The sequence below is a fragment of the Bos grunniens genome, chromosome X (genome assembly GCF_055505025.1).
Source record: "Bos grunniens cultivar Pamir isolate PY7600 chromosome X, Bosgru_T2T1.0, whole genome shotgun sequence".
In the NCBI taxonomy this organism is placed as follows: Eukaryota; Metazoa; Chordata; class Mammalia; order Artiodactyla; family Bovidae; genus Bos; species Bos grunniens.
The window spans coordinates 64,918,790-64,940,467 of record NC_141194.1 but is presented as its reverse complement, the minus strand read 5'-3'; the positions used below and the strand labels follow the sequence as shown (position 1 = coordinate 64,940,467).

The 21,678-nt window shown below is 44.5% G+C and overlaps 1 protein-coding gene across 2 annotated transcripts in view; it reads left to right on the top strand.

The window, feature by feature from the left end:
• Nucleotides 1–21,678, top strand: part of HDAC8 (histone deacetylase 8) — a 241,477-nt gene that overhangs the window by 191,068 nt on the left and 28,731 nt on the right. Inside the window, exon 10 of one of the 2 annotated variants that reach the window (XM_086388927.1) lies at nt 19,150–19,255. The exons of the other annotated variant lie outside the window; for it this stretch is intronic. Coding sequence (XP_086245053.1) covers nt 19,150–19,255 — 106 coding nt within the window. The remainder of the gene's footprint in view (nt 1–19,149; nt 19,256–21,678) is intronic. 2 annotated transcript variants of the gene reach the window in all.

The following is a 21,678-nucleotide window of genomic DNA, read 5'->3' as shown; positions in this document are numbered from 1 at the left end:
GCTAAAAGGGTGAATCCTCAAGGGAAAAAAACAGCGGGATAGATTTGGTCCATTGGCCATAGTTTGTCAATCTCTGGTTTGACAGTTGTTTTTAGAGTTGCATAGACCAGAGACAGAATCCTAATTTTCAATTTATTCGCTCTGTGACCCATGACAAATTACTTAACAGCTATAATCCTCACTTTTCTTTATATGATGGTGATATGTAGAGTAACTCCCTTGTACTGTATGAGGATAAAGTTAGATCAAATATAAATTCCACAAAGGCACTCTTTTCCCAGAGCCTAGAACTAACATGTATTCAATGTACATGAATAAATAAGTAAAACATTTAGCAGTTACTGTCTCACAGTAATAAATATTAATAATAGCAAACCCTTGTATACCATTTATTCTATGCCAGGTACTAGTCTAAATGCTTTGCAGAACTTTATCTCATTTCAATACCTAGTGTTATCATCCCCATTTTCCAGATGAGAAAACTGAGGCACAGATAGTGTAGATAACCTGCCCAAAATCACTCAGCTATGAAGTGATAGAGTCAAAAATTAAAACCCAAGTGGTCCGGTCCAGAGTCCATGCAAAAAATGTTGAGTGTGAATATGATTATTATCATCATCAGTTTAACATATATCCAAGTATACCAATTTCATTTCTCTCTTTGATATCTGAACACACACTAGCACCTCTACTTCCTAGCACTTGATTTAGGGTGAAGATGCTTCCCAAGTCTTCAATGTTCTGCTAGGGGGCATGTTCATCTTTTTATCTGCCCTTCATTCATTTAGTAAGCATGTATAGGGTCCCTACTGGGCTTCCCAAGTAGCTCAGTGGGTAAAGAATCCACCTGCAATGCAGGAGACACAGGAGACAAGAGTTCAATCCTTGGGTCAGAAAAAGCCCCTGGAGGAGGTTGTGGCAACCCACTCCAGTATTCTTGCCTGGAGAATTCCATGGACTGAGGAGCATGGTGTGATATCATCCATAGGGTCACAAAGAGTTGAACATGACTGAAGCGACTGAGCATACACACTTGCAGGGTCCCTACTATGTTCTAGGCCCTATGCCATATAAACATAAAAAGATAGACTCTCTGTCCTCAAAGAGCTCAAAGTCTAGTCAGGAAGAGAATCATAATCAAGATGATAAGGGTGTAGTAGGGCTATGTGGAAGTGGAGAAGACCAAGGGCAGAGTGTGGAGGTGAGAGGAAGGAAGGACCTATGAGAGTTTCCTGGAGGAAGTTTTACCTAGAGAGGAAAGTGGGGTAATCAGGAATAGGACGGGACCATCAAGTCAAGAATGAGGTTAAAGTGTATACAGAGGCCAAGACACCCAGGAGCTCTTGGTGAAACCCAGCAGGCAGAGTCCAACATGACCAAAAGCCAGGCTGCAGGGGGGACCTAGAAAAGCTCATAAGGGCCTAGGTGCCATGCAGGTTTGGTCTTGAGCAAGTACCTAGCATTGTCAGCAAATACCTGACATTATTTTCTATGCCGGCACTTATCACCATCTGACCTATCATACCTTTGCTGTTTATTTACTGTCTGTCTCTTCCCACTGGAATGTGAGCTCCCTGAGGGCAGGGACTTGGCTTTGTTCACTTTTGTTTTCTGCTGCATCTCCTTTACCTAACACAGACACATGTTTGTATTGCCTGGCTATTGTAGGCATGAAATAAATATTTTCAAATAAATTAATGAGTGAAATAAAATAAAGAAACTCATGACCTAGGGGCTCTAGGGAAGACAAAGAGCATTACAATACAGACTTGACATCTAGGAGCTTACAGACCAGAGGGGACCTAACAGGTGGACATGGGTCCCTATTATAGTCTGCCTCCTCTCTTCCTACACTTCCTCCCTTCTCTCCCAGAACTTTCAGATTGTCCCCTGACCATTCAAATTCCCTTCCCCTCACACATTTCTCCACCCCAGCCAGGACTTCATGCTCCCTGACAGTGGCCCATGCTCCAATCTGCCCACCCTCCTGGCTCTGCCCGTCCCATATCTCAGTCCTGAGAGCCGCCTGCCTCTGCTAAGTGTTGTTAGCATGATCAAACTAATTTTCACTGATGTATGAATCACTGTCAGAGCAGTCTAGGTTATATGACCTTTTAAACTTTTTTGTTATGGAAACTTTCAAACATACATAGCAGACAGAAGAGTACAGTAAAAACCCATGTACCCATCACCCAGCTTTAACAATTACCAACATTCTGCCATATTTCTTCTAGTCCTCATTTTTTCTTGAAGTATTTGAAAGCAAATTCCAGAGACCATACCATTCCACAGTTGAAAGTGAAAGTGAAATTCGCTCGATCGTTTCCGATTCTTTGCGACCCCATGGACTATACAGTCCATGGAATTCTCTAGGCCAGAATACTGGAATGGTTAGCCTTTCCCTTCTCCAGGGGATCTTCCCAATCTAGGGATTGAACCCAGGTCTCCCACATTGCAGGCGGATTCTTTACCAACTGAGCCACAAGGGAAGCCCAAGAATACTGGAGTGGGTAGCCTATCCCTTCTCCAGGGGATCTTCCCGACCCAGAGATCAAACTGGGGTGTCCTGCATTGCAGGTGGATTCTTTACCAACTGAGCTATGAGAGATTCCACAGTTGCTGGCCTGTAAATATTTCAGTACGTTTCTCCAACAGATAAGGACCTTTTCTTAAATAACCACAATACCATTATCAAAACTGATGAATTAATGACTCCTTAATACCAGACACTATTAAGTTTTACCCAATTGTCTCAAAAATATCTTTCTGCATGAACTTGTTCAAACCAGGATCCAAACACAATTCACACATTAGGCATGTACTTTTTAGGCTTAAGGCCACGAGGTAAAGTTTCAAGCCTCACGGAAAAATGGAGACTAATCAGCTCAAAGCACATCTAAACATTCCAAATTCTCTAACCCTAGAACCTCAGTGTGACCTCTCTCTGGCTAGAGAAAGGAGCTAGCCATCCAAACCTCTCATCAAAGCTTTTCTTTTTTTGATAAGGGATAGAAAGAGTGTTGCCTCAGGGTGGGACAGGGAGGGGAGAACCAGAGAAATGTGTTGCAACTAGCTTTCTGGTCTGCCTCCTATCCAGAGCACCCCCATCCCAATCCTGGCGGACCTCTGAAATATTTGGTTCATCCGTGTAAAAGTAATCGTAATTGCAGTCATTCCTGAGAGCTGCTTACCATTATGCCTAATTATAGTACAGCACAATAATCATATGTGTATCATTAAAGATGTGTCAGATTGACTTTGTCATGAGTTTTATTTGATTTCAATATGAAACTGCTTCAGTACACACAGCTTCAGAGCTTGTTGCTCCTGCTCCCAACCAGGGAGCAGGGGACCAGCTGTTGGAAAGCCAGCAGCTGAGCATCCCTTCCCGTCCTGTCCAGTCCCTCCCATCCGGTCCCATTCAGTCCTGTCCACTTCTGTGTGCTCTGACTGCTGCAGCTTAGGCCGGAGGTGCCCACCTGCCTGCCCTTCCTTTCTTCCTCTCCACGGGCTGCACATCTGGGCTCAAGGCAGAATGATTCACTTATAAACAGAAACAACCAAAACAACAGAACCCCGCAGGCTCTGCCAGCATCAACTGCTGCTTCCCCGATCCACAGGGATCTCAGTCAAGCTTCTTTTGACTCACTCCATGCAACATCTTCATTATTCTCCCCATTGGCAGGGGTAGGGTGGGGAATGTGAGATGAGCTGATGTGTCCAAAGTCATCGAGTTCATCATTAGCAGAACCAGAAGGAGAATCAGAGGCTCTGGCTGCTGAGCCAGAGCTTCTGTAGGAACCAAGTCTGGGTCAGGCTCCATCCATTAGGCCTTCCTCTCTAGTAATAGATACGTTTTCAAATATACAAGATGATGCTGTCTGTGCTACTGGGCAACTTCCTGAGAAGCAGGTACATGAGAGTTGAGGGGTAGGAGTGGAGGGCAGCACTTTTCCAGCTCACATTTACAAGTTGTGGGAACCAAGCTGATAGCCAGGACCAGGCCTTGCCTCATTGGTGCATTGTCAGGCTGCCTCTTCCAGCAGGTTTCTTGCTGCTTGCCAGCACTGAGGCAGTCGCTAATCAGGTAAACCAGTGTGGAAGAATCATGTCCACCATATCAAATCATTGCCTAATGAGCCTTCCCTTTGGGTCCCGTGCAGACCTGATGAATGAGGCTGGCGCTCGTATGCCCAAATGCTCATTCATTCAGCTGGCCTTGAGTGAGGCCCATCTTTGTGCTTACTCTGTGCTAAGTAAAGCTACCATCTGGTTCTTGCTCCTGAGAGCTACACTCCTGGATGAATGGGGAAGAAAGTTATGTAAACAAATATGTCAGAGTAGGACTTAGGGCTATAAAAGACCTTGTGAAGGTACAGATGAGGGAGCAAGGATCTCGCTTTGGGGGAGTCAGCAAAAACTTCAAAGAGGTTACATTGGAGCTAGGTCTTGAAAGATGAGTAAGAATGGTCTCAGCTGAGAAGGGAGGGCTGGGTGAAAATTCTTTGCACAAGGAATGGTAAGCAGAAAGGCCAGGAGGTGTGACAGAGCGTGAAGGAACCCAGGACCCTTTTGCAGATGTAGGCTACATAACTTTCCATTAAAGTATCTCAAGGGCTTAATAATTTAGACTTAGACTTCCAGGTAAACTATCACTCCAGTGTACTGATTTTCCATGGCATTTGCTCCCCCTCCTCATCACTTTTGGGCCAGCCTTTTGGCCCTTCTGCAGTCTCTCTGCACTTAACTCAAAAGCTGGTGCTGAAATATGCCATTTCATTTGTTTATTCTAAATTTTGCACCAATCACATTGACCCACTGAATGGTTTAGGTATGTGTTCTAGGTTTCTTGGAGCAGAAAAAGGAGGCATTTTTTTTCCCCCTAGAGTCAATCCCAAGGAAGCAGAGCCCACTTGCCATGGGTAGCAATGGCACAAAATCCCTGGAGACGCATGAATTCCGTGTGCTAGGCCTCTGCTGCCCTGTGTCTGTTCTCAACCAAATGGCCTGTTTGCTTAGCTGCTGACTGTTGTCTTCATTTGAGGGACATTAAAACACTTGGTTTGAGCAAGGCAAGGTAATGAATTGTTCTTGTGTGGACTCTTAAACTATTAGCGTACTTGCCTTGGTACAGCATTACTAATCTGCTGACAAGCATTAACCATTTCTAAAGCATTAAGGGGCCCACGAGTTAGAATTTTTGTAATGAAAATGCCCTCCCCCATTTATCTAGCCTCTAGAGCTTTTCACAACATTTCTTTCATTGATCTTCATAAGTAGTCCTTCAAAGTTGGGAGGGTGGAGGTCTGTGTCCCTATTTTACCAACTTGGAGATTGAACCTTGAGGAGTTAAATGATTCCAAGTGGTTCTAATATTATTGGAAAGCAAGCCTCTAGTCATGATCATGGTGTCGGGAGCTTTCCTACTACTCCAAGATCCTGCTGCTGAGCCATCCCCCCATCACCAACATGGTAGGGGTTACAGGGGGAATGTGGGCAGAGGCATTACTCCCACATTTACAGGACAGCGGGCCGTGGTCACTCACACTGTCTACATGCTCGCTGCACCGTTCACTGCACACTTGCCTTAAGATGGACCTCCAGATGTTTGCCATGTTAGCACCAAGAGAATACAATAGATAAAGAATAATAAAGAGTAACTTCAGGAAGCAAATACCCCTCCAAGATGTAAGTCATTTACTCCCTTCTTACCAGCAGGATCAGGTTCAACCTGCATAAATCTATTTTAGCGTACTTTAATTGCTTATAAACTAAATGTTTCCTGGATATGCTACCGACCATGAATAATTAGAATCATTTCAGTGACTGGGTTTTGGAAAGTGAACGGGAGAGCAGACAAAAAGGGGCTGCTCAGAAGGAGAGTCATTTGTTAAAGCCTGAGTGGGAACATTGTCTCCACCGTCTCCAGTTTTGTTTTTTCATGATGTGACTAGAGCTGCCTGTTTTTCAGCTACTCTGGCTGCCCTTCATTTTTTTATGCATCTCTCAAGTAACACTAGCTGCTGACAATAAGGAGGCCCAAGTGGCCCCATGCCAGAGTCATTCATTCACTCAGCCAAGATGGATGGAGCACCTACTATGTGCCAGGCCCAAACCAAATCTCAAGGCTAAGGAAAAAAATAACAGCCAGTTCCCAACTTTGAGGAGACCATGGCCTGGTGGGGGAGATGGACACATAGACAGACAGTTATGCTATAATGTGACAAATGCTAGAATAGACACCTGACAGCGAGCTGTGGGAACACAGAGGAGGAACTTACTCCATCAGAGGGAGTTGAGGCCAGCGTAGCTGAGAAGCAACATTTAGCAGGGGCACAAGGGAAGCAGAAGGGTCGACTAGATAAAGAGGAGCAGGGAGAGATGTTCCAGTGCAGTGTGGCTACAGTGTAGGGGGCAGAGCCTGGCCCGTAATGTGAGATAAGACTGGAGGGGTCAGCTAGGCCAGACTGTGAAGACCTTTGTGTGTCCTGCTTGAGAGTTTGAACTGGGTACTGCAGTCAGTGGGGAGCCAACCATGATTTTTAAGTAGGGGGGACAACATGATCAGATCTGAATTTTGGATGGAAAACTCAGGGAAGGAGGGGAAACAGGGAAATCAGTTAGAGGCTGACTCAGAGAGCAGAGCTTTGCTTTGTCTTCCCTCTGGACGCCAGGAGCTCTTGCCTGCATGCCTACTACAGCACTTACCACAGAGCATTAGAACTACTTGTTTGCACATCTGCCTCCCCATCCACTCCTTGAAGGCAGGGTCTGAGTCTCAGTTATCACTTTACCCCCAGAGCCTGGTGCACAGGAGTCCTTGGGAGACATTGGTATCAAGTGAATGAGGGAACCAAATGAATCAATAGGATCTAAGCTGAGCGACTAAGCACAGCAAAGCACACAGCAAGCAAGTTCAACTCTGATTTGTTCCCACGTAACCTCCGTGGTGGCTATATTAGAGAGAAATCCTACTGTTACAGAATATCAAGTCCATCCTTGACCTTTCCTCTGCCTCTGCCAATCCCATCAACCTAACAGTGTCCGTCACAAAGGAAGGATACACTATTTAGAGAAGACAAGAAAGTTGCTTACAAAGCTGTGCTGGTGCTGGTTATGACCCTATACTCTGTTCTTTCTCATAAATTAATTTTTGATGACTTGTTTAGAATATGTCTTCTTTGTCTTCATTCTGCTCTTTCTGCCTTTCTTATCTTCTCTCCCTTCCTATTTAAATCTTATTCATTCTTCAAGGCCAGTTCAGTTGCTTCCCATCACCACCCAGCCCCCACACTCAGAATTAAGAATTCCCACTTGAGTTCCTGTAGCTCCAGAGAAATGACTCACCTATAATGTTCATCTCGTCATAGTTCTTCCTGCACCTCTCCACCTTTTGTACTAAACTATAGGCTCCTCAAGGCCAGGGATGATCTGCTTCATCATTACTTCCCTAGCACCTCCCACCCAGCATCTTGCCCCAGCAGATACCTAGTAAGTGTTTTCAAATAACACCTCAAGCATATTGTGTGCTATTTGGCTGTCCCCTTAGAGTTAATGCCAGTCCTGAGAGTACCCTACACCTCTATCTTCTTGCAGCCAGCGAGATATGATTTTATTCATCTGACAAATGGCAAAGAAGAAAAATCATTGTTCATCAAACATTGGGAATATCTCCCAGAGATAGAGATTCCCTAATCTCTATCCCCTTATCCAATATCATTTTGGGTATTTTGAAAGCACAGAATCCAGTGCTTCTAACAAAACATAAATAAGCATATTGACCCATTTAGGGTCATAACTTCACATCTTTGCTGAGGAGCTTATTGTATAATAGGTCTCACCTATGATGCTAAGTGAAGAAAAAGAGAAAATGAACATTCTCTTTGGAAGGACATACTGAATTAGCTCAACTTGGAACACAGTAAGCATCCAGAACCAAAAATTCAAGTTTTTCAGGTAGAAATGTCCAACAGACAATTATAAACTCATCAATGGCCAAGGATAAACAATGAACCTAGAAATGTAGGATCTCTGCACAAAAGTGATTAAAACCATAACAGAGAGTGTAAATTCTTGCAGAGAGGGAGAGCTGAGAGTACACCTACATTTTAAGAGACAGGTGAAGGAAGACAGTCCAGGGAAGGAGACTGACAAGGAACAAAGAGAAGAGTTGTGATGAGAGAGAAGATACCACCATAGATGAGACAGTGGTTGATGACAGGTGCTGGAGAGAGATCAAACAAAGTGACTGATCACTGAAAAGAAGACATTAGGTTAGGTAATTAGGGGATCACTCTTAGTCAGGGGCTTCTCTGATGGCTCAATGGTAGAGAATCTGCCTGCCATTGGAGGAAACTAAGAGACATGGGTTTGATCCCTGGGTCGGGAAGATTCCCTGGAGAAGGGCATGGCAACCCACTCCAGTTTTCTTGTCTGGGCAATCCCATGGACAGAGGGGTCTGGCAGGCTACAGTCCAGTGGGTCGCAAAGGGTGGGACACAACTGAGCAACTAAACAGCTTAGTGTCCTAAGGCATGTGTGCTAAGTCGCTTCAGTCACTTCCACCTCTTTGCAACCCTATGAACTGTAGGCCACCAGGCTTCCCTGTCCACGGGGTTTCCCAGGCAAGAATACTGGAGTGGGTTGCCATGCCCTCCTCCAGGGTATCTTCCAAACCCAGGGATTGAACCGGAGTCTCTTAGTCTCCTCCACTGGCAGGCAGGTTCTTTACCACTAGTGCCACCTTTGAAGCCCCTAAGTGTCCAGGGGCACCCCCGGGAAGCCCCTAAGTGTCCTAAGGCAGGACTAGCAAATATTGGCTACATAAGACTACATCCCTCCAGCCCCCATCCTGCCTACCAGGTATTCCTATGGATTACATGACAAACTGGTTCGGGCACATTTTCCTGCTGAACCTAGATATAACCTCAGAATCCTTCTCAACACAGTACCCCAAGCAGCTACTGTCAGTCAATCAGAGTTGCCAACAAGCTAAAATCTCTTTGCCATCCTTCTAGAAAACTGTTCAATGGAGGTATGGGGAAGAAGTGCGTTGAAGTGTCTGAGAAATGAAGAGGTCAAGATGGTGAAGAAAAAAGATCTTAAGAAGTTTAGCAGTGAAGGAACAGAGAGGGCAGTTGCTTGGAGTAGGGTAAAGGTCGAGCCAAGGCAGCATTTACAATCCTCCAGTAGAATCCATTTCCTTACAGTCATCTTAGTACTTGGCCAACAGTAAGCCAGGTAAATCAATATCCCTATACTCTCCCTTCTTCCATCCCACCCTTGGCTGAAGGAAAAATTGATGTAAAAAAGCTTCATGTGTAGGCTTGTTTCCAAAATATTCATTTGATTAACAGAGACATATGGTATAACCAGAGTTGGCCCTGCATATATTTATGAAGAAAGAATTCTCTCTAATAGTGGAACTTTGAGGATCAACTGTAATGTGGGAAAGGTATTAGTCTTGGCCAGGGCCCTTCCCCCAAACCCCTGGAAACCGCACCCTGAAGTGTCCTTGGCCTGCAGGGAGATCCCCTAGGGAAGTGGCAGCCACCCTGCCTTTGTTTCCTCTGCCACCTCCTTCCTTGACAATTTAGCCCACACACACATTTTTATCTCCTCTCCTTTCTGTCGCTTCTGTCCCCTTGCCTCTTTCCTACCACTTCCAAGTTCTCGTTCTCTTCTCATCTCTTCCATTTTTCTTAGTCTCATTCATATGCATCCTCTTCTTCTTGATCTGTCTACCCTCTTTCTAGCTTCAGAGTTTTGGACTACAGGGTAAGGTCTTCACAAGTTCACCCTCATTCAGTCTGAATGGACATTAGTAAAGAAATTCTGTTTTGCTACTGTCCATTATATGTAGAATTCCTGTTTCTTTGTACAGTTGGTAAAGCACAGTAAATAGTAATATCTAGCATTTAATGATAACAAACATTTACTGAGCACCTACTCTGCTCCAGGCACTGTTCTATGTACTTTCAGTTCAGTTCAGCACTCAGCCATGTCCGACTCTTTGTGACCCCATGGACTGCAGCACGCCAGCCTTCCCTGTCCATCACCAACTCCCTCAGCTTGCTCAAACTCATGTCATAGAGTCGGTGATGCCATCCAACCATCTCATCCTCTGTCGTCCCTTTCTCCTCCTGCCTTCAATCTTTCCCAGCATCAGGGGCTTTTCCAATGAGTCAGTTCTATGTGCTTTACATGGACTAACTTACTGTCACAACAGCTCTCAGGTACATTCTGTTATCCCCATTTTACAAAGAAAACCGGGGAACAGAGCAATTAAGTAACTTGCCTAAGGTCACACAGCTAGTAAATGTTGGAAAAGAGATTTAGAGCTTGTCCCCTATGATTCCAGAAATCATTCTTTAACTACTGTGCTTTTTGCTTCATGGTGTAATGGAAAACCCACTTGACTGAAAGTCTGAAGCCATGGGTTCAAGTTCACATCTCTTACTTTAACACTGTGATCTTGGACAAGTCATCTCAGTTGTCCAGCGCCCCACACGTGTGAGGACATTTTACTGTACTCTAGCCAATACCACACAGTTAGGCTTGGATTTAGTCCTCTGCCCTCCCTGTAATCATCTTTCTCTCTATTTAGATTTTCATCCCCTTGAGAGCAGTCACCAGACCTTATTCTTTTTTTATACTCAACCTCCCCTCCAAGAACCTAGAATAATTCTCAGTACCTAATAGAACATGTGTGCACGCATGCACACACACACACACACACACACACTACTGTGGGTTAACTAACATAGGAATGTTAATGAATACACAGTACACTAAAGGGCTATATACGTGTGTATGTTCGTGAAGCCTAAGTACTTTAGCTAATGGAATAATACTATTTAATACTTGGCATATTCTTTGTTTAAATATAATCAGTGCTCACATAAGCTAACAGTTCCCAGGTTTACCTGATTATTTTGCTTAACAAAATTTTTTATACCAATAGTTAAAATACCATTAAAACTTCTTGATAATAAAACTATTTCAATGCCTTACTCATTCATTCACTTATTCATTCAAACAGTTCTTGGTACTGGTGCATGAGCCTCACCATGAAGCAGTTCTTAAGTAGAGACCTTGTTCAAGTTGTGAGATGAGCTCCACAGGTGGGATACCAATATAGTCTAGATGGGGCACTGGTTTTCCATCCTCATGCAGACTCCACATATCATATCTTGTCTCTAGGAGCACACATCTCCCTGACCCCTCAGTTGTGCTCTGTACACTCCTAATTCCCCATTCCCCTGCCTACAAGCAATTGCCTTTGACATGCTGCTTCCTGCCAGTTCAGTCCAACAACTAATGGGGTTATTATTTTTGTTTGTGTTGTAAAGCCATGGCAATAAAATTTACTCCCAATAATACCACTGCAATTTTGTGTTCTTAAAATGTACCATAAATGATATATATATAATAACTGAATTTCCTGTAAACAGAAACTTTTTTCTGGGGAAAAGAGAGCTTTTTTTTGTTTCTATCATGGTTGGGGCCAGGTTCTTTGATGGAGTAATTGGTGACATAGGAAAATTTGAGAAGTGTCTTACAAGACCATGTTACAGTTCAAAGTGATGATGCTCTATCATTCTGGTTGTGATGAGTTCTTTTCCCAGGGTAAGTAAGGATAAGAAATGCTCTTCCTGGTCAGGGCCAACATCACAATCACCAGCACAAATTCCCCAGCTGATGAAAGAGCAAAGCCTCAGTGGTCTATAAAGAGAGATTAGCATCAACCATGGGCTTACCCTGATAGGATCAAGCCTAATTTATAGGAAAAGGTAAACCTTGAGTTAGCAACAAAATTTTTGAGAGCTTTTTTAGTATTATAAAAAGGGGGCTGGCTTTTTTATTTATTTTTTTTTGGGGGGCTTTTTTATATTAACTAGGAGAGATAGATGCTAGTTTAGTCATAAGAGTCACATTGCTGGCGTGGCCAATGTATTCCTTTAGGCATCTTCCTTGTGCTGAAATTCATCCCTAAGGCTCTAAGAGATTTTACCTTACCATTCTCTTTCTTCTTCTCTGGTTGCTCTTTTTCTGCCTAGTTACTGGCTCTTTTTGTCCCCTTACTGCCTTAGTGCTTAGCCATGACCTCACTTCCACACACCATCATCACATCTCCAGCTGCCTGCTGGACATAGTGACCCGTACATCCTACTGTCATCTCAAGCCCACCAAACCCAAGCCCATCCACTTCCCTGAGCCAGGCTAGCTCTGCCTGCCACTTTATCCCAGATCTTCAGGGGTACTGATTCTCCCACTTGCCCAGACTCAAAATCTAGGAGTCAACTTTGACTTCTCCCCTGCTCTTTCCTCCACAACCAGTCAATTACCAAAGTCCTCAGAAGTCTACCTTCACAATGTCTCTTCTATCCTCCCTGTCACCACAGCAATAACTCTTTCTCAAGCCCTTGCTATCTCCCTGTTGAACTATGGCAGTGACCTCCACACTGGTCACCCACCCCTTCATATACTACTCCTGGGTATCCTAAGGCACAGCTCCAGTCCTGATATACCTGTCACACCAAGTCCTGTCTCTCAACCTCGGGTTGAAGGCTTCCCATGCTCTCTCTCCTTCTACAGCTTTAGCCAACTCCCCAGACTTGCCCTGCTTCCACTAACTAACCCTCCACCCAATCCCATCCCTGCCTATTTGCAATCACCCCATCCTTCAAGACTCTGATTCTCCCTACTGGACTTGAATGTCTTCAGAATCCTAAACACATTTTATTTCATTCCTTCAACAAACAGGAATTGAGTTCCAATTATTTTCCAGGCCCTATGCTAAGAGCTGTAGGTAATATAAATATGAATATAACAGTACTCTTCCCTTGTGGCGCTCTGACTAAGGAGCTGGAAAGATGGATATAAATAACTCAAAATCCCTGTCAGGATGTCTCTGACTCCCATCATATGGGTGCTTCCCCTCAGCCTACAAATATACTTAAGACCCTCCCATCTTAAAATACCTCCCTCCTCCAGTCCCACCCCTGTAGCAAACTCCTAAAAAATGAGAATGTGTGTATTCTTACCCATCACTGTTATCCCCAGTTCTTCCCACCAGCTCTTCAGCGCCCTCCAGTCAGGCCTTGTCCACCCCTCCACTGACTTTGCTGCAGTGAAGATCTCCTTCCCAGAGACAAATCAGAAGGCCACCCTCCTTTTAGTCACCTCTCCACATCTCAAATTGTCACCAGAACTGTTTCCTCTCCCTGTCCACTTCTGAAGTGTTAGCTGTTTTCCATGATTCTTTCCTTGCCTTTCTTCTCTTACTCTGTAGTAAGCCTCCCCTTTCAGCCAAGACAATTCCTTGGCAGTTCTCATCCAATTCCTTTATGTCATTGGTAACTCCCAAATCTATACACATATCCTATATCTTAGGCCTAACCTCTTGCCTAAATTCCAGACACTAAATCATCATTATTCTGACCCTCATCGTGCCCCCCTATGAGCCCCCCTCACACCTATACACCCCACCATGAACCCTTGTCCTCTGCCTGTATTCCTCAACCCATTACGATAATTCCTACACAGTGGGAAATCCTTGACTTTCTCTTTTTCCTTACTTCACATATCCAACTCGTTGTTTAGTCCTATTTATGTTATAAAAGATAACATAGAGAGTTTTTCAATCCCTCTGTTTTCCCACAACTGTTCCGGCTCAGGCCCTGTTACCACTCATCTTGGCTCTAGCACCAAACTGCTCACTGGTCTCCCTACTTGCATTCCTCCCCTCAAATTCCATTCCATTCTCTACACTGTAGCCATTGAGTCCTCTAAAGTGCACAGCTTATCTGTTCATCCTCTCATTTCCAAGCTCCCTCCGGTTTCCATTCACTTATGCCACAAATAGTTATTTGCTACCTCCTAGGCATAAGCACTGTTTGGGGAACTGGTATGACAGTGGAAAGCAAAACAGTGTTCTGCCCTTGTTGACCTTCTAGTCTGGGATCAGACCAAATGCCTTAGGGTGGGGAGCAGGCAGTATCTACCATAAAACTCATCCTGCCCCCACAATCTCGTGTCCTCATTGTCCTTATACCCTACTCTCAAGCCCCATCATATTAATTTCAGTGCCTATAATGTGCTATTCCATTCCACACTCCCTGCCCCTGCCCAGGCTCTCCTGGAAATGCCTCCCTCCCACCCACCAGGCCCCTTTTACAGATCCCCTGACACAGTCACTTCCTCTGGAGTAGTTTAGAAGGGCTTCCCTGGTAGCTCAAATGGTCAAGAATCTGCCTGCAATGCAAGGAACCCAGCTTCAATCCCTGGGTCAGAAGATCCCCTAGAGAAGGGAATGGCTACCTACTTCAGTATTCTTGCCTGGAGAATTCCATGAACAAAGGAGCCTGGTGACTTTCAGTCCATGGGGTTGCAAAGAGTCAGACATGACTGAGTGACTAACACATGGGTAGTGCTGATCTCTAGAATGACCTGGATTCAAATCTCACACTGCACATGATAGCTGTGTGACCTCTTCAAATTATCTGACAACTCTGTGCTTGAGATCCTCATAGGTTTGAGAATTGTCAGTCCATAAAAAGTGTGGAGACGCTTTAAGTGCCTGACACATAAGAAGCCTTTAACCAATATTAACTATTACTGATGGGATTAACATATACACGCTGCTGCTGCTGCTAAGTCGCTTCAGTCGTGTCCAACTCTGTGCGACCCCATAGACGGCAGCCCACCAGGCTCCCCTGTCCCTGGGATTCTCCAGGCAAGAACACTGGAGTGGGTTGCCATTTCCTTCTCCAATGCATGAAAGTGAAAAGTCAAAGTGAAGTCGCTCAGTCGTGTCTGACTCCTAGCGACCCCATGGACTGCAGCCTACCAGGCCCCTCCGTCCATGGGATTTTCCAGGCAAGAGTACTGGAGTGGGGTGCCATTGCCTTCTCTGATATACACGCTACTGTATATAAAATAGATAACCAACAAGGATCTACTGTATAGAACAGGAAACTATACTCAATATCTTATAATAATCTATAGGGGGAAAGAATCTGAAATATATATATATATATTTATATTATAAATCAAATATATACTTCAATTTTTTTAAAGACAAAAATATTAACTGTTATTACTTATATCTTTAGTATTATTGTTATACCTCTCATCACACTGTTCTATAATATCCCTTCCTACTAAACATATCTTACTATCTTTGCACCCAGTGACTAACCTAGTGAGGCACATAGTAGATATGTAATAAATGTTGAAGGAAGGATAAAAGGACTGACTGTTCCAGGTTTGTGGTTTGGTTTCCTGTGACCACATAGGATTATGAAGGAGTAACAACAACCTAAGGCTTCTTCTGAATATCTTCTTGACCAGGTATCTAAGTGTATGTTATTTGCATTGTATAAGCAAGAGCTGGAGGGAAGTGAGCGAGAAAGGCACTTTGAGCTGGGCTGAACTGAACAGACTAAACTATTTCCTTTTTTTAATTCATTGACTCTTGGGTCAAGAAGAAACTGACTTCCCTCAAGTACCATTCCCTTCCACTCCCATCCTTCAGCCCCACCTCATCCTTTCCATTTGTCTCCTTCCCACTACCATGTTCCCCTCAAACATGCATAAATGAACCCCAGAAAGCAAAAGGAGCACTGAGGGAAAGGGGGAAGGAGTGGGAGAAGGTTAGCACCTCCCTCCTTCCTTTGCTGAGATCAAAGCCTGCGTTTGCACTTGCTGGCCGGCTGGCCTCTTTCATGCCCTACTCCACCTGTCTGGGAATGGCATTGCCACTTGCCCATTTCCTTTTCTCTTCAACACTGGAGGGCAGTTTCAGGGTGGGGCCTTGAACTATTTCTAGTGCAGGCCAAATCCCTCCATCCCAACATCTTGGCTTTGTGTGATCAGATTTCCTTTCCACCTCGCCAGTAACAAGTGGCGGGAGCAGAAGGCAGGAAACTGTGAAAGAAGTCAGTTTCTCTACTGGCCCTTGGTGGAGCTCATGGTTTAAGTAAGTGGGAAGCTACTGGGGCTTCTGGGCTTTTGTCTGGCAGGAGGAACAAGTTCTTCTTTCTGCATCTGGGGGTGGGGAAGGTCCCAGTGCTTGGCCTAACATCCCCCGGGGTCCAGGTGAGGCGCCAGTTAGGCAATGGCTTCTTGCCCCAAGAGAAGAGAATTCACATGTACTGACATCCTACCATGTGCTGGGCTGGCCTCTGTGGTCGGCCCTTTAATGTATATTATCTCTGTGATTCCTAACAACCCAGTTGGGTCAGCATTTATCATTCTTCAGGTAGCAATGAGAAAAGAAGCTTGCCTGAGGCACACAGCTCAATCCAAGTATGAAAAATCCAGCTCTGCCTGACTCTATGGCCAGGGCTCTTGCCGCCTCATCATGCTGCCTTGAGAGCTGAGAAAACTGTTCATGCCATAAATTGGCTCTTTGCATTATTCCACAGAATTAACTGAACAGCCAGATAAACCTTTTGTGAATTAACGTAATTCAGCATAATTTTAAAGTAAAGGTTGAAGGAGAACCTTGAGTTCAACTCTACAGGCTCTACAAAGAGAATATGACATAAGTTTCTGCCTTTGCAGAGTTCACGGTCCCATAGAAAAGAGTTAACGAGTACAAAACTAAAAACATAATATAACACAAAAACAGAAATACCACGAAAGAGCCAGAGAGGGAAAGAGTGCACCACCTTTGCCTTAGATACAGCCTCTGCCTTCCTCATGCCTGTCTCTTCCCTCAGCTCCAAGCAGAGCTGCTCAAGGCTGCCATGTGGAACTGGATCACAGAGCAGGGACTTTCTTATATCATCTGTGTTCCCTAGCCTAAGAATAGTGTAATAAGTAATACCTAGGAATAATATTTGATTGGCAAAGGTGGGGAGATGTTTAGGAACCCAGGCTTACCTGCAGCCAGATTTCTTCAGCAAAGAATGGGTTATTTATGGGTTAGTTAAAGCCAGATGCTTAGCCAGCCAGGACAAGAGCCTCAATCCCAGTCAAGCTGAGCTCCATCACGTGGCAGTCAGCTCTGGCCCCAGCTGACCGTCTTGCCACCATGTGCTCACAGCCCAAGAGGGGGCTAAAGCTGGAGAGCGGCCTGAGCATGCAGCAGGTCTTCACAATGAGGACATGTTGTTCCAGACACTCAGCGCAAAACAGATAGCTCACGACATGCCTTACTGACAGAGGATCAGCAATGTTATCTTTATAGATGGAGTCAGAACATTCCCTCCTCCTATACCTCAGCGAGGCCCCTTGCCTCTGATTTTTATAGCATTTGATGCCAGGAGTTTGGGTGTCTCAGAGTGACTTCTTCATTGGACCTGCCTTTCTTCTATTGCTCACTCTAAACCCATCTTTCCCTGCCCATGAAATGAATGTACTACTTGACAGCCTCTGGAGTAGGAGAGGCCACTTAAGGAGAGAGGGCTACACCTGTTTGAAGCCTTCTCTTCAAGAGCCAAGCCCATGAGGTTCTCAGGTTTGGACTAAGGGGCCCTCCTTGGCTAAAAATACAAACCTCTCAGGTTTCTTTGATCAGAATGGGGGAGTTAGTTTCTGTAAAGACCATCTCTACACAAGGCATCTTCTATCTCCAGAACTTGGGACTTCAGACATCAGCAAGTAATAACTTCAGCAGGAAGGAACTAGACTCCTCTTCTTTTTAGATCAGTCCAATAAAAGAAAAAGCATTATAATCATTGGCACAGTCTTGGTCATTTTTCTTTTAATTAGATATGAGGAGTCTTCTGTCATGGATGAGCAAAAGTCATCTTCCCATCAAATTACTCCCATAGATTCCACAAAGATGCTGTTAGAATCCCTAGAGATTATTCCACAACCTCTCCCATGGTACCAGATATACATCCAGACTCTTAACAAGGATAATTTGATGGCAATGGCAATCACCTTGGATTATTTTTAAAAGGCTCTTTGAATGACATCAAATTCATGACACATGCCAAGATCCCTTGTTTTCATGCCCTCTGTACCATTTTTTCCAGGGAATTTGAATTTCCCTGGCTTACTTCTGCCTAACAATATCACTATTGAAAGCACATAATGTTAAGGACCATATGCTCTCTCTCCAGAAAGTGTGTACAAATACTATTTCTGTTTAGTTTTTAACAGAAATAGTAGCTTTGCATATTTCCCATTCAAAAACTTCTCCCAATTGAATGATTCCCTCTGTCATGGGGTGTTTTTCCCCAAGCGGTCCCTAATAGAGAAGCTGAATCAGATATTGTGACTTACCAAAGGTCACAAGGAATCATCTAGTGAGCTAGAAATAGAAACCAAAAACCTTTATCTTGATTCCCTGAATTTAAAAACAAACTCTACTACAGAAAAAATAGAAAAACTAGGCTCATTTGACATTCCTGTTGCAGGGAATTCAAGGCAACCAAAACTAACAGGCCTTGGTCTGTGAGGACCAAGGAGGTGACTAAGACAGGTGCTGCCTGCCTTTAAGGAGCTGATAACCCAGTATAGGGAGATCAGGTCACCGTTGAAAAATCTCTACACACTGAAGAGCACCTAGAGGACCCCAAAGGAGGGCTTGTCCATCTTCACAGCCCCTACAGCAGCCAGCACAGTGACCTGTGTGTGATATGCAGGCAAGCACTGTCTATTTGTTGAACAAGGGCCATAAGAGATGTATCAACAGAATGCTCTGGGGCTTGTGTAGAATGAGGGACAGCTTTGTGAAGGAGATGACATTTGAGCTGTGCCTGGAAGGTTGGAGAGGTTTTTCACAGGCAGCAGGGGATGGGGGAGGGACTTTGCAGGCCTCAGGAAAAAACAAGGGCAAAGATCCTCAAGGGGCTGAGGGACCAAGCATGGTCTCATTTGGGAGAGCCCAGAGCCGGCCAGTGTGGCTAGAGAAGAGGGAGTGAGTGAGCTGAGGCTAGAGAGAAAAGTTGAGATGTGAGCAGAGAGGACCTTGAACACCAAGCCAAAGAAAGAATTTTGCAGTGGACTGTCACAGGAGGTTTGAACAAGGGGACTAGTTTCCTGCTGCACCCTCCTGCCCTGCCCATCTGGGCCTTCCCTGCCTTGTTGGTAGCAGTGGGTTGTTGTTGTTGTTCTGATTGTCTGTGGTTTTTTGGTTTGGAGGTTTTCTGTGGTTTAGTTTGTTTTTTGGCCTTTCCGTTTTCCTTACAGTTTTTCACAGCATATGGTCCTGATTATGTGCTGGAAATCACGCCAAGCTGCCGGCCAGACCGCAATGAGCCCCACCGAGTCCAGCAAATCCTCAACTACATCAAAGGTGAGCACCACCCTTCAAATCCAGCTCTCCTCATTCCACCCAGCTTGTGGTGACCCATCAGTGGGGGCTTCCCCAAATACCATTTGTCATTTGGTGGCTAGACTACACTGACTCAAAAGGGAAACCTCTTCTTGGCCTAAGAGCTTGTAGTTGGAATTCTGCACTGGTCACTCTGGTTGGGATTGTCATTTGGCCAACTAATGTCACCTTCAGGGAGACAAAAGTTTCAGCTTTAAGCACCTCCAGTGGAAAGCCAGTTCTAAAGTGTGCCCTGGAACTCTCTTTGAAAAGGGCAACAGTAAAACCCTCTCTAAGATAAGAGAAGGTCAAGTCAATTCAGACTTGGGGTTGGACATGGGGGCAGGAGGGCTCGCAGGCATTCTGTTCCGATGTGGTTCATTGGTCCAATAGAGCTTTGAGTGACTGTGAGCCCACAGTGAGTAGTCAAAGATTTTGAAGCCCTGGGAGTGGGTTCCCCAGTCTTACTTAGAGCACTGGAGATGTGGCTGCTTCCCTATTCTTCCTTTCCCTAAGGTTGGCCTCCAATTATTCTGGCCTCTGGACAGAGGGAAAATGGCAGTCATCAGGTTATTGCCCACTTGATCACACTGTCCACTAGCTGTTTGGGAATACTGTTGGTAGAAACTCCCCTCCCAACCCCAACTGCTGTTTCACAACTAAACTCACTTCATCTACCATTTTTTTAAAGTTGTTTTGGTACCCACATTCCTATTTAATTGAATTTGTGTGTACGTGTGCATATTTTGGGGGGTCCTAATTATTTGCAGAGTTAGAAGGTCAAAGGTATCACATTGCCCATAATGGAGAGTGAAATTCCTGTGTTTATTCAACTAACAATCAAGATAGCACCAGTTCTCTTAACTTTGATTCCCTCATTGGAATAGACTCCAGCACAAAAGAGAGGCCCGTTCTGTGTCAGAGTTAGTGTGAGGGAACACGTTGTCCTGGGGAATCGTTGCTGAAAGTGATATTAAGGCCCTGTCGTCTAGTACAGCCCAGTCTGTGACAACAACCTAGTCCATAGCCACTGACTCCACATCCCAGGCTCCTTTGATGAGAGAAAGATTTCTAAGCTCATGAGTCATACACTCATAAGGTTGTGCTCACAGCAGTGCTTATCAGCTCTCTCAGGTATCACACAGCCCTCAGCCTTTCCCTGATCCTGTAGTTTCAAGGCACCTCCCTCTGGTCTCTCAATGGCTACCAACTTCAAAAGTCTTCACTTCCTAACCAAATCCTCCTCCCTCCTTGAACCTTTAAGGCCTTTAGAATCCTTCTTTTCCTGGCCTTTCTCTAGCCTTTCTTACTACACCGCAGACTTGATTAACACATGTTCCCACCCTTGTTTCCTCCTGTCCCTCTCAGATCCTGGACCAAATTCTCATACCCTCTTTCCCTTCACCTTGCCATTTTCCCCTCATCCAGACTCTAAATCCTGGTAGAGCAGAGACAAACAATAGAAATAGAAACTAAACAAGGCTCTGCAGCCACTTGCTCACACCTACATATGTGCAGATATCTTTATGCCCTCATGCTTTCCTGCACACATACCCAGACACATATCTCCAGAGAGTGCTGACCTCATGCTATTGAGAAATGGAAATGAAAAGCAAGAGAAGACATAAGGAAGGTAATTCAAAGGGAAGAGAATTAGGAAAGATAAGAAACCCAAAAGAATACATTTTTTAAAAAATACTTATATAAAAATGAGATAAAAGATTAGTTTGAGGATTGGTTAAAAAATAATAATAACAGAAAATTTTAGAGGATATGCAAGTTACATGGAAGTCAAGATTTTTTTTAAAAATATCCTAACAGGTTAAAGCAATATTCCAGTTGCAATACCATGAAATTAATGTATAGACCAGGAATTGGGTCTTCAAAAGCAACTGGACACAAGCAAGATAGGAAGACATGGCTTCACAGGATTTTGTCTGCAAGAGTTAGGGATTTTAGTCAGTGTGAGTCACCATGGCAAGGTAGCCTCCAGAGATGTTAATGCAGTATTGACCTTACTTTAAAAGATCTTGAGACAAATAGGAACATATGTTTCAGGAGGTCAGGATGGGGAGAGGATTGGAGCCCAGGCTCCAAGAGGTCTGGTTGGAGGAAGATCTGGGTTTTTGGAGAGTAGAAGACTCAGGGGTATGTTGTCCCATATCTCTGAGAGGCTGTCACAGAGCAGAGGGTATAGACAGAGTCTATGTGGTCACAGGGCACAGAGCTAGGACCCATGGGTAGGTATTATTAAAAGGCAGATTAAGCAGATTTTCATTCAAGGTAAAGAATTTTATAATGATCACAGCTGTCCAAAGTGGAACAGACTGCCCAGAAAGGAATGAGGTCTCTATTACTGGAGACCTACAAATAGAGACAAGACAGTCAATTGGCTGTCATATTGT